The 12100-nt window shown below is 46.8% G+C and overlaps 1 protein-coding gene across 1 annotated transcript in view; it reads right to left on the minus strand.

Annotated features, from left to right (window-relative positions):
• Positions 1-12100, minus strand: part of LOC120020189 (ephrin type-A receptor 3-like) — a 117251-nt gene that overhangs the window by 65338 nt on the left and 39813 nt on the right. The window contains exons 6-9 of the mRNA XM_038963684.1: positions 11298-11645; positions 7634-7746; positions 6170-6335; positions 2673-2778 (exon numbers count right to left, since the gene is read on the minus strand). Of these exons, the coding sequence (XP_038819612.1) occupies positions 2673-2778; positions 6170-6335; positions 7634-7746; positions 11298-11645 (733 nt within the window). The remainder of the gene's footprint in view (positions 1-2672; positions 2779-6169; positions 6336-7633; positions 7747-11297; positions 11646-12100) is intronic.

Consider the following 12100-nt stretch of genomic DNA (forward strand, 5'->3'; position numbering starts at 1 on the left):
ACACATGCCTGAAAATGCTGTTCATAACTACAGCTCAGCGTTCAACACCATAATGCCCTCAAAGCTCATCACTAAGCTAAGGACCCTGGGACTAAACACCTCCCTCTGCAACTGGATCCTGGACTTCCTGACGGGCCGCCCCCAAGTGGTGAGGGTAGGCAACAACACATCTGCCACGCTGATCCTCAACACGGGGGCCCCCCAGGGGTGCGTGCTTAGCCCCTCCTGTATTCCCTGTTTACCCACGACTGCGTGGCGGTGCATGACTCCAACACCATCATTACGTTTGCTGAGGACATGACGGTGGTTGGCCTGATCACCAACCGTGATGAGACAGCCTATAGGGAGGAGGTTAGTGGCCTGGCAGTGTGGTGCCAGTGTAACCGATGTGAAATGGCTAGCTAGTTAGCGGTGGTGCGCGCTAATAGCGTTTCAATCGGTGACGTCACTCGCTTTGAGACCTTGAAGTAGTGGTTCCCCTTGCTCTGCAAGGGCCGCGACTTTTGTGGAGCGATGGGTAACGATGCTTCGTGGGTGACTGTTGTTGATGTGTGCAGAGGGTCCCTGGTTCGCGCCCGGGGCGAGGGGACGGACTAAAGTTATGCTGTTACACCAGGACAACAACCTCTCCCTTAACTTGAAAAATGAGCTGATCGTGGGCTACAGGAAGGAAACAGAGGGCTGAGCACACCCCCATCCACATCGACGGGTCTGTAGTGGAGCGGGTCGAGAGCTTCAAGTTCCTTGGTGTCCACATCTCTAAGGAATTATCATGATCCACACACCAACACAGTCGTTAAGAAGGCACAACAACTCCTGTTCCTCATCAGGAGGCTGAAAAGATTTGGCATGGGCCGTCAGATCCTAAAAAATCACGACTGAGGGGATCTTAACTGGCTGCATCACCGCTTGGTAAAGCAACTGCTTGGCATCTGACAGCAAGGCGCTACAGAGGGTAGTGAGTACGGACCAGTACATCACTGGGGCCGAGCTCCCTGCCATCCAGGACCTCTATTCCAGGCGGTGTCAGAGGAAGGCCCTAAAAATTGTCAAAGACTCCAGCCATCCAAGTCATACTGTTCTCTCTGCTACCACACGGCAAGCGGTACTGATGCACCAGGTCTGGAACCAACAGGAGCCTGAACAGCTTCTACCCCCCCCCCCCCCCCCCCCCAAGCCATAAGACGGCTAAATATTTAGCTAAATAGTTGACCAAATAGCTACCCGGACTATCTGCATTGACCCTTTTTGCACTAACTCTTTTGACTCATCACATACACCGCTGCTACTGTTTATTATCTATCCTGTAGCCTGGTCACTTCATCCCCACCTCAATTACCTCGTACCCCTGCACATTCCCTCGGTACTGGTACCCGGTGTTTAAAGCCAAGTTATCGTTACTCATTGTGTATTTATTCCTTGTGTTATTATTTTCCTCTATGCATTGTTGGGAAGTAAACATTTCACTGTTCGTCAACACCCGTTGTTTACGAAGCACATTTGATTTGATTTGACACACACACACACACCTTTTGGATAGATGTTTCGAGGTTCTCTCTTAGAAAGCACGAATCAACACCCACCCCTCCCTCCATCCCCCTATCCTAGCCTTTGGCAGAATGAAAAGACGGTGAGAGGGAATGGAGAGAAAATAGGGATGGAGGGAGAGGTAATTGATGGAGGTGTATCGACCCCCCTGTAAAACCCAGTTAACACCTGCCTGTGAAACCTGATTAGCTGTAAGTGTGTGTCTGTGTGTACTTCTAGTAAACCAGGATTAGCACCCTGCCGTCTCGCCTTTCGTATTTGAGTGTGTTTTATGTGTGTATCTGCATGTGAGTGCATTTGCAAGTGCGTGCATCTGTGTTTGTGTGTGTGTGTGTGTGTCTGTGTGTGTGTGTTTAGGACAGTCTCCACTGATTAGATCCCACGTGGTCAATAGTGAAAAGAGCACTCAGCCTGATAGGAAATCACCCTCAATCAATACTAATATTTTTACAGACCTCAGAACTGTGTGCGTGTAGTAAAACGTGTGTGTGTGTGTGTCTGTATCCAGGGGAAGAATAGCTATTTAATCTAGTCACAGCAAATATAGGATAACCATTCATTGACAGACATTGTAAATCACTGGCCTGTCATCCCTCTCTGCTCTCCTCCCCATCTCCTCTCCTCCCTCTCTCTTTCTTTCCTCCCTCTGTACTGGAGAGCTGGAGCCTAATTCAGACTGTCTGCTCCTCTCCCTCTCCTTTCCCCCTCTTCTCTCGTACTCCCGTCACCTCTTCTCTTTGGTTCTCTTCTTTAATCTGACTCAATAACACAGCCTGCATATAAGACCGCTGGGCTCACACGTGGCCTTCGCTTAACGTCAGGTATGTTCCCTTAAGATTCTTATAAGGTGACAATCAAACGTCATATATAATATCAAGTAAATCATAGTGTTCTCTTTGCTCCCAAGGCGATATACAAGAGTGGACTGAACTCTTAATGAAACTTATTATATGTCTGTTTCAATGCAATGTGAGTGAAGTAGAGGTGGGCAATTTCCTCTTTATAAGTAGCTCCAACTCCCACGGTGTGTGTGTGTGTGTGTGTGTGTGTGTGTGTGTGTGTGTGTGTGTGTGTGTGTGTGTGTGTGCATGTTCATGTGTGTGTGTGGTGTGTATTGCTCTTACCTGCCACTGACGACGAAGCAGGCAACCAGAAAGATCAGCAGTATGATGCCTCCAGCGATGGACACAGCCAGAATAGTAGACTGGTTTGGGTCTATGGCCAACATGTCTGAGACAGGGAATACATTATGAAGAGAAAGAGTTAATACAGGCTAATAGGGTGTGTGTGTGTGTGTGTGTGTGTGTGTGTGTGTGTGTGTGTGTGTGTGTGTGTGTGTGTGTGTGTGTGTGTGTGTGTGTGTGTGTGTGTGTGTGTGTGTGTGTGTGTGTGTGTGTGCCTGCTTGCGTGCACATTAGGCCAGGTCTAAAGTCTCCATCTTTGGAAGGTGTGTGCCTGAGTGAGTGTGTGTGTGTGTGTGTGTGTGTGTGTGTGCGTGCGAGAGAGAGAGAGACAGAGAGAGCTTGAAAGAGAAAGATAATGTACTCAGCAGGCTCTTTGACGATGAAAAGCTTTTTCCATTTCAATATTCCTCAATGAGGGCTGACTGTAAACGCATTCCAATTTTCCTGCACTGTCCAAATGGATATGTTAACATTGTACATAACAAGCTTGCTTTAAAAGTTTCTGTGAAACCACATTGATTTTTACGCTGCAGCAATCGGGCCATTACTCAAAACAAATGTTCCATTTATCAAGGTTAGCCAAGCACGAGAAGACGTGTGTGTGTGTGTGTGTGTGTGTGTGTGTGTGTGTGTGTGTGTGTGTGTGTGTGTGTGTGTGTGTGTGTGTGTGTGTGTGTGTGTGTGTGTGTGTGTGTGTGTGTGTGTGTGTGTGTGTGTGTGTGTGTGTGTGTGTGTGTGTGTGCGTGTGTGTGCGTGTGTGTGCATGGGCAGCGAGCCCTTTCAGGCAAATGAATGCCTCCAGGCAGCAATAGATGGCAATTTATCTCCTATTCCATTCCCTGGCATTGAACACACACACACACACACACACAGGTGCAAACACACACAGAAACAGACACACACACTAGGCTGCTTTAAAGGTTTCAGTGCACCACAGAGATTTACAGTGTAATCTATACAATTGATCACCTTATATAGAATTGATATGACTAATATTCACTCAGCTCCATCCGTGGTTTTCATTTCAATAGTCATGAAGTTGAACGATTGATCAGATTGATGATATTAAAATGATTGATCAAATCGACATGATTGATTTACATGATCGATATTAAATCCGTTGGCACAATAATAGTAATTGTGTAACTAACAATTATGCACAATAACTGTGAACAATATAGTTTACACAATAGGTTTCCTAGATTGGTTTCCTCTATTGTAATCGCTCCTCTTTCAGCCCAGCTGCCAAACTAACCCTGATTCATATGACCATCCTACCCATGCTAGATTACGGAGACATCATTTATAGATCGGCGGGTAAGGGTGCTCTCGACCGGCTTGATGTTCTTTACCATTCGGCCATCAGATTTTCCACCAATGCTCCTTATAAGACACATTACTGCACTCTATACTCTTCTGTAAACTGGTCATCTCTGTATACCCGTCGCAAGACCCACTGGTTGATGCTTTTCTACTGCAGCCCTCATCCTCCACATACAACACCTGTTCTGCCAGTCACATTCTGTTAAAGGTCCCCAAAGCAAACACATCCCTGGGTCGCTCCTCTTTTCAGTTCGCTGCAGCTAGCGACGGGAACGAGCTGCAACAAACACTCAAACTGGACAGTTTTATCTCCATCTCTTCGTTCAAAGACTCAATCATGGACACTCTTACTGACAGTTGTGGCTGCTTTGTGTGATGTATTGTTGTCTCTACCTTCTTGCCCTTTGTGCTGTTGTCTGTGCCCAATAACATTTGTACCATGTTGTGTTGCTACCATGCTGTATTGTCATGTGTTGCTGCCTTGCTGTGTTGTTGTCTTAGGTCTCTCTTTATGTAGTGTTGTCTCTCTTGTTGTAACGGCTTTCATATTCTTCCTCCTCGGACGAGGAGAGGCGAGACGGATCGGACCAATACGCAGAGTGGTTAGTGTTCATGATGATTTATTATAACGAAACTTGAACACTGAATTACAAAAACAAATAAACGAAGTGCAGAAACCTATACAGTACCGTGTGGTGAAAACACAAACACGGAAACAAACACCCACAACACACACGTGAAACCCCGGCTGCCTTAGTATGATTCTCAATCAGGGACAACGATTGACAGCTGCCTCTGATTGAGAATCATAACCCGGCCGAACACAAACATCCCAACATAGAAAATCACACATAGACAAACACACCCAACTCACGCCCTGACCAACTAAATAAATACAAGACAAAGGAAAACAGGTCAGGCCACGGAAGCGGGGTTTGACTATTGTGGGGTGGGGACCACGACCAGCGCCAGAGCCGCCACCGTGGACAGACGCCCACCCAGACCCTCCCCTAGAGTTTATGCTGGTGCGCCCGGAGTTCGCACCTTAAGGGGGGGGTTATGTCACGTTCCTGACCTGTTTTCTTTTCTTTTGTCTTGTATTTATTTAGTTGGTCAGGGCGTGAGTTGGGTGGGTTTGTCTATGTGTGATTTTCTATGTTGGGATGTTTGTGTTCGGCCGGGTTATGATTCTCAATCAGAGGCAGCTGTCAATCGTTGTCCCTGATTGAGAATCATACTTAGGCAGCCTGGGTTTCACGTGTGTGTTGTGGGTGTTTGTTTCCGTGTTTGTATTTCGTGCCACACGGGACTGTTGTCGGTTGTATTCATTTTGTTATTTTGTTTCATGTTAGTGTTCAGTTTCGAGTTAATAAATTATCATGAGCACTACCCACTCTGCGTGTTGGTCCGATCCATGCTCCTCCTCGTCTGAGGAGGAGAACGACTATGACGACCGTTACACTTGTTGTGATGTGTGTTTTGTCCTATATTTATATTGTATTTATTTTTTCATCCCAGGCCCCGCCCCCCGCAGGAGGGGCTTTTTGGTAGGCCGTCATTGTAAACACGAATTTGTTCTTAACTGACTTGCCTAGTTAAACAAAAGGTTAAATAAATTAAAAATTAAAAAAAATAGCAGTTTTCTATTTTTATATGAAAAGCGTTGGTAATTATTTCACGCGCAAAACAGCACAATCGGGAGGGAAAGCTTCAATTCCGAAAGTTCCAAACGGTCAAAATCTTTCGTTTTTGAGAGGGGAGTGTGTCACCAAACCTGTGTTGTATTCATTATGATGCATTACGAGCTCAAAACATTTCCCCACAAAAATTACAAATTAACAACCATGGTCATTTGCAAGACAATTCATTGTTACCCCAAATTCCAGAATCATCACAGCCCTAGTGGAATTTTAGAGTCTCATGAGCTGGAATATCACTTCCTTTCTCGCAATATGAGAATGAAAAAGAGGAGAACAAGGAAGGAGTGAGACGGACCTGAAGGAGAAAAAGAGGACGGAGAGAGATAGGTAAAGACAAAGCAGAGGTAAGAGAAAAAGAGGCCCCGAGCGGTAAGTGGAGGCAGAGCGAGAGGAAGAGACAGAGGGATCTTTAGCTACCTTCGTGGCTGGTCTCCAGTTCTATCTCTCCTCCGTAGTTGCCGTATCCCCCTTCCGTTCTAGCTCGGACTCGGAACACATATGTAGTACCAGGCTTCAGACCATCTACGGTCATCACATTGGACCTGGTCTTTAGGACTGTGTAGTTCTGCTCTCTCTGGTTCTAATGTTGGAGAGAGAGAGAGAGAGAGAGAGAGAAAGACACATAGAGGGGGAGAAGGAGACACAGAGAGAGAGAGAGAGAGAGAGGGAAAGAGAGAGAAAGAAGGAGACAGAGAGAGAGACAGAGAGAGGGAGATGGAGACACAGAGAGAGAGAGAGAGAGAGGCAGAGAGAGAGAGCGGGAAATGGAGACACACAGAGAGAGGGAGGGAGACACAGAGAGAGAGAGAAGGAGAGGGAGACAGAGAGTGAGAGAGAGGAAGATGGAGACACAGAGAGACAGCGAGAGAGAGGGAAATGAAGACACAGAGAGAGAGAAAGAGAAGTGGGAGAGAGAGAGGGAGACAGAGAGAGAGAGAGAGAGAGAGAGAGAGAGAGAGAGAGAGAGGGAGAGGGAGACAGAGAGAGAGAGAGAGGGAGATGGAGACACAGAGAGAGAGAGAGAGACAGAGAGAGAGAGGGAGAGAGAGGGAAAGAGAGAAACATGCATGTAAATAAAGTGTGTGGGTGTGTGTGCGCGCGCATGTGTGTCAGTGAGCAGACTCCCTGCAGTGCCTCTGATACCTTCTCTAATGAGAGTCGCTCCACTACACGGATTAGCACTGTTACTGTGGAATATTACCCTTGATCCCTGCCAATAACACACACATGCTGTACACACATGCGCAAACACATTCACACACACACACACCTCCGGCTCCTCTCCTGTCTTCTCTCATACTCGTCACACTCCTGTTGTCATCTGTATTCAACGCCTTGTGTCTTTCACAAGGTTTTTTCAGAGGCTGTTGGGCGTTAGTGTGCTTGGTTAGAGCGCTAGCTAGGATGCGTGTGAGGGAGAGGAAGGTTGTGTGTTTGCTGTGTTTACTACTGTTATGATAAACAATTTATTGAAGCCTTGAGGGTGATTCAACACCACCACACAGTACATCAACAAACACACACACACACACACACAAATGAACAAGCAAACAAATAATACTGTAATGCTAACATTGGAGAGATGAGCCATAGGAGCTTCTCTCTGCTTGAGCCACAGCAGCAGGGGTGTCAAGCTACAGTCTTAGCTGCCCTTGATTTAGCTCACCAGGTGCACCGTAGACATCCACTTCCCTTTCGGAGCCGTTCCATTGGTCCTAGGGTGCTAACTCTGCCTGGCCGATGTGCCGGGCGAGCTAAACCAAGCGCACTCCCGTGCTCATCAGATACATTTCCAGGTCTAAGACAAGACATTAGGAGGAGGAGAAGAGAGGGAAGAGAGGACAAGAGAAGAGAGAGAGAAAGTGAGGTGTGACTGACCTTCTCATAGTAAATGACTTCATACTCCACTATGGCTCCGTTGGGTCTGTCGGGGCCCTGCCACGCCAGAGTGATACTGTCCTTACTCCTCCTCTCCTTCAGGACCACACTCACTACAGGGGGAGGGAAATAGATGGAGGAAGGGGGGTGGAGTGGAGTTTTGGGTGGGGGGGGGGAGTACAGGGAGAAAAGGAGCGAGACAGCGGGGGGAGTGAGAGAGACATAGGTAGTGGGTGGGGCGAGAGACAGCAAGACAGCAGGGGGGTGAGAGAGAAAGAGGGAGTGGGGAGAAAGAGAGCGACAGCGGCGAGAGACAGCACGGGAGGGATAGAGAGAGAGAGAGAGAGAGAGAGAGAGAGAGAGAGAGAGAGAGAGAGAGAGAGAGAGAGAGAGAGAGAGAGAGAGAGAGAGAGGGGGGGAGGGAGAAAGAGAGTGAGAGAGAGAGAGAGTGAGAGAGGGAGGGAGAAAGCGAGAGAGGGGGAAGGAGGGAGAAAGAGAGAGATAGATAGAGGGAGAGACAGAGAGAGTGAGAGTGAGAGTTAGAGGGAGAGAGAGAGAGAGAGAGAGAGAGAGAGAGAGAGAGAGAGAGAGAGAGAGAGAGAGAGAGAGAGAGAGAGAGAGAGGGAGGGAGAAAGCAAGAGAGGGGGAGGGAGGGGGAAAGAGAGAGAGAGAGAGATAGAAGGAGAGACAGAGAGAGTGAGAGAGAGAGTTAGAGAGAGAGAGCGAGAGTGAGAGAGGGAGGGAGAAAGCGAGAGAGGGGGAGGGAGGGAGAGAGAGAGAGAGAGGGAGAGACAGAGAGAGTGAGAGAGAGAGTTAGAGGGAGAGAGAGAGAGAGAGAGAGAGAGAGAGAGAGAGAGAGAGAGAGAGAGAGAGAGAGAGAGAGAGAGAGAGCGAGAGAGAGCGAGAGAGAGAGAGAGCGAGAGAGAGAGATTGAGGGAGAGACAGAGGGAGAGAGAGTTAGAGGGAGAGAGGGAGAAAGAGAGACAGAGACAGAGATAGATAGATAGATGGAGAGATAGATAGACAGAGGGAGAAAGAGATAGAGAGAGGGAATAGAGAGATAGAGGGAATAGAGAGATAGAGGGGGAGATAGAAGGAGAGATAGATTGATTACCACTGTGCTATAATGAGAGTTCTCTGCAGTGTGTAGAACTCAGCTATATGTACATGTGTGAATTGAATGACTGTGTGTGTGTGTGTGTGTGTGTGTGTGTGTGTGTGTGTGTGTGTGTGTGTGTGTGTGTGTGTGTGTGTGTGTGTGTCAGAGGGAGTGTCAGAGTGCTCGGGGGGCACAGGTAGAAGTGTGTGTGGGTGACATGTTGAGAGGAGCAGGGTGTGTGACAGCGAGGGAGACACGTAGGACTGTTAAACAAGGTTAACCTCTTGCGAATATAGGGGGTGCTGTTTCGCATTAGCATAATTTGCACTACAGATTAAACGGCTTCCTACTCAATTCTTGCTCGTACAATATGCATATTATTATTATTATTGGATAGAAAACAGTCTCTAGCTTCTATAGCCGTTGGAATTTTGTCTCTGAGTGAAACAGAACTCAATCTACAGCACTTTTCATGATAGGGAGTCAGATTTCAAACATTTTGGCCACTGATCTGGAGTCAGTTTGAAGGTCCGTGTAAATGCTATGGAGAAACAGACACGTCTTACGTCTTCCCCTGGATGTCAGTGCGTGATGACGCTTTGAATGGAGTCGATTGCGCAATCAGGGGCTGTATAAAACAGCAAATACCGGAAGTAGCTTCCCTTTGCTGCCTGCGCCTTGCGCGCGAAGGACATCGGACTCGCCTCCTTCCAAGCTTTAGTTTAGCCAGTAATATTTCTCTGGTCATGTTTTTACTCGTTAGAGGTGTTAAAAACATCATAAGGTAGTTAATTTAAACCGTTTTATAGCAATTTATATCCGTTTAGTGCGATTTTGAGGCATTGCTTTGTGTTGCACTTTGAAGCGCCGGGCACATTTCGGGGTCCCGGTCGAACGTTAGTGGGCATTTCGACGGACAAGAGGACATCTTTCGACCAAAAGACGATTAGACCCAAGAAAGGATTCTTTGCCCAAGATTCTGATGGAAGAACAGCTCACAGTAAGAACAATTTATGATGATAAATCGTGTTTCTGTCGAAAAATTTTAAACGCTTATGGCGCCATTTTGTTTTCTATAGCTTCGCTTGGCGCAACCTGTATTGAAAAGTAAGGATAATTTAAAAAATGTAAATCAGCGATTGCATTAAGAACTAATTTGTCTTTCGATTCCTGTCAACCCTGTATTTTTTAGTCAAGTATATGATTAGCTTTCAATTAAACTAGATCACTCTGAAAGATGACGTCAGACATTTTGAGGCTTGATTTGCTACTATTTTCATTGTATAACCACGTTTTTTTATGGCTAAATATGCACATTTTCGAACAAACAATATATGTATGTTGTAATATGATGTTACAGGAGTGTCATCGGAAGAATTCTGAGAAGGTTAGTGAAAAAATTAATATATTTTGGCGATGATTACGTTATCGCTCTCTTTGGCTTGAATTCATGCTGGGGTAACGTTTGCATATGTGGTATGCTAATATAACGATTTATTGTGTTTTCGCCGTAAAACACTTAGAAAATCTGAAATGTTGTCTGAATTCACTAGATCTGTGTCTTTCCATTGCTATGTGCTGTGTATTTTTAAGAAATGTTTTATGATGAGTAAATTGGTAATACAAGTTGCTTTCTGTAGTAATTCTAGTCGCTTTGGTGAGATTTGTGATGGTGGCTGCAATAGCAAACTATGATTTATACCTGAAATATGCACATTTTTCTAACAAAACCTATCCTATACAATAAATATGTTATCAGACTGTCATCTGATGAGGTTTTTTCTTTGTTAGTGGCTATCAATATCTTAGTTTAGCCGAATTGGTGATAGCTACTGATGCAGTAAGAAAATGGTGGAGTAAAAAAATTGTTGTCTTTTGCTAACAGTGGTTAGCTAATAGATTTACATATTTTGTCTTCCCTGTAAAACATTTTACAAATCAGAGATGACGGCTTGAATCACAAGATCTGTATCTTTCATTTGGTGTCTTGGACTTGTGATTTCATGAACAATTTTTTTTATGATATCCCTGTAACTTTAGGCTAGGCTATGCTAGTCAGCAATTATGCTGGGGGGGATCCCGGATCCGGGTTTGGTGGTCGGTAGAGGTTAACAACCTCTCTCCTCGGCCCTCTCTGACACATCCCCTACACGGACCCCATTACTCACCATCCCACGCCACGGCCCCCTCAACCTGTCCTACACACACACACTCCATGTACTGCGTGTGTCCAGATCCAATCAGCACATGTGAGTGTGTCCTAATTGAGAGTGTTCAGCAGATGCAAAGGGTGAAGGGTTTGGGGCACAGTGAAGAGAGTGTGTGTCCTTTGAAATCTGATTAGGTCTAGGCATATCCGATCTCTCATATTACGTGTGTGTGTGTGTGTGTGTGTGTGTGTGTGTGTGTGTGTGTGTGTGTGTGTGTGTGTGTGTGTGTGTGTGTGTGTGTGTGTGTGTGTGTGTGTGTGTGTGTGTGTTAGACATCAGTCCAGTCAACATTACTGAGCGACATTGACTGCCTATACACTGAAACGGTAGTGTGTTTGTCCGTGTGTTTGTCCGCGTGTGTTCCTACCTGTCTGGCTGGTGGTGACATTAACTATCACAGCTCCCCTGGGTGTAGGACTCAGATCAGACACTCCATTCAGGCTCTCTATGGTGAAGCTGTAGTTGCTGTGTGGCTGCAGGTCAGTGACCATCACCAAAGCCACAGAGAGACCAAACTGCCTCGGCACAAAATGGACTCCGCTGCCGCAGGGCGCACACTTCATGTCGTCCCCAGAGCACTTCCTGCAGCGGAGGCTGTAGGTGATGTCACCTCGACCTCCCGTGTCACGTGGGGGACTCCATTCTAGTGTGACACATGTCTCATTGACCGTGGAGATGGTGTTCTCTGGAGCCGAGGGGGGACCTGGGAGGAGAGAGGGGAGAGACGGTGAGTGTGTGTGTGTGTGTGTGTGTGTGTGTGTGTGTGTGTGTGTGTGTGTGTGTGTGTGTGTGTGTGTGTGTGTGTGTGTGTGTGTGTGTGTGTGTGTGTGTGTGTGTGTGTGTGTGTGTGTGTGTGTGTGTCACTGTGTATGTGTGTCACTGTGTGTGTGATGGGATCATTTCAGTGCTGCAATGATGAATGGTGTTTCAGGCTCCAGTGTCTGGACTGATGACAACTCATCAGCAGCAGGATGACTAGTGAGGCCCAGGGGGCCTCTAAAGCCTGGGCCTTTCCTGATCATGCTGCCTAGTGGCAGGCCTCTGTAAATGGCAGCAGGTGGGGGCCAGGGGGAGGAGGGCAGGGGGTAATAGAGGCTGTCTACTGTAAATCTGATGACAGCGGATGATGTGTGACAGGGAGCCTGATGTCTCGCCCTC

Source organism: Salvelinus namaycush, chromosome 25, assembly GCF_016432855.1.
Source record: "Salvelinus namaycush isolate Seneca chromosome 25, SaNama_1.0, whole genome shotgun sequence".
In the NCBI taxonomy this organism is placed as follows: Eukaryota; Metazoa; Chordata; class Actinopteri; order Salmoniformes; family Salmonidae; genus Salvelinus; species Salvelinus namaycush.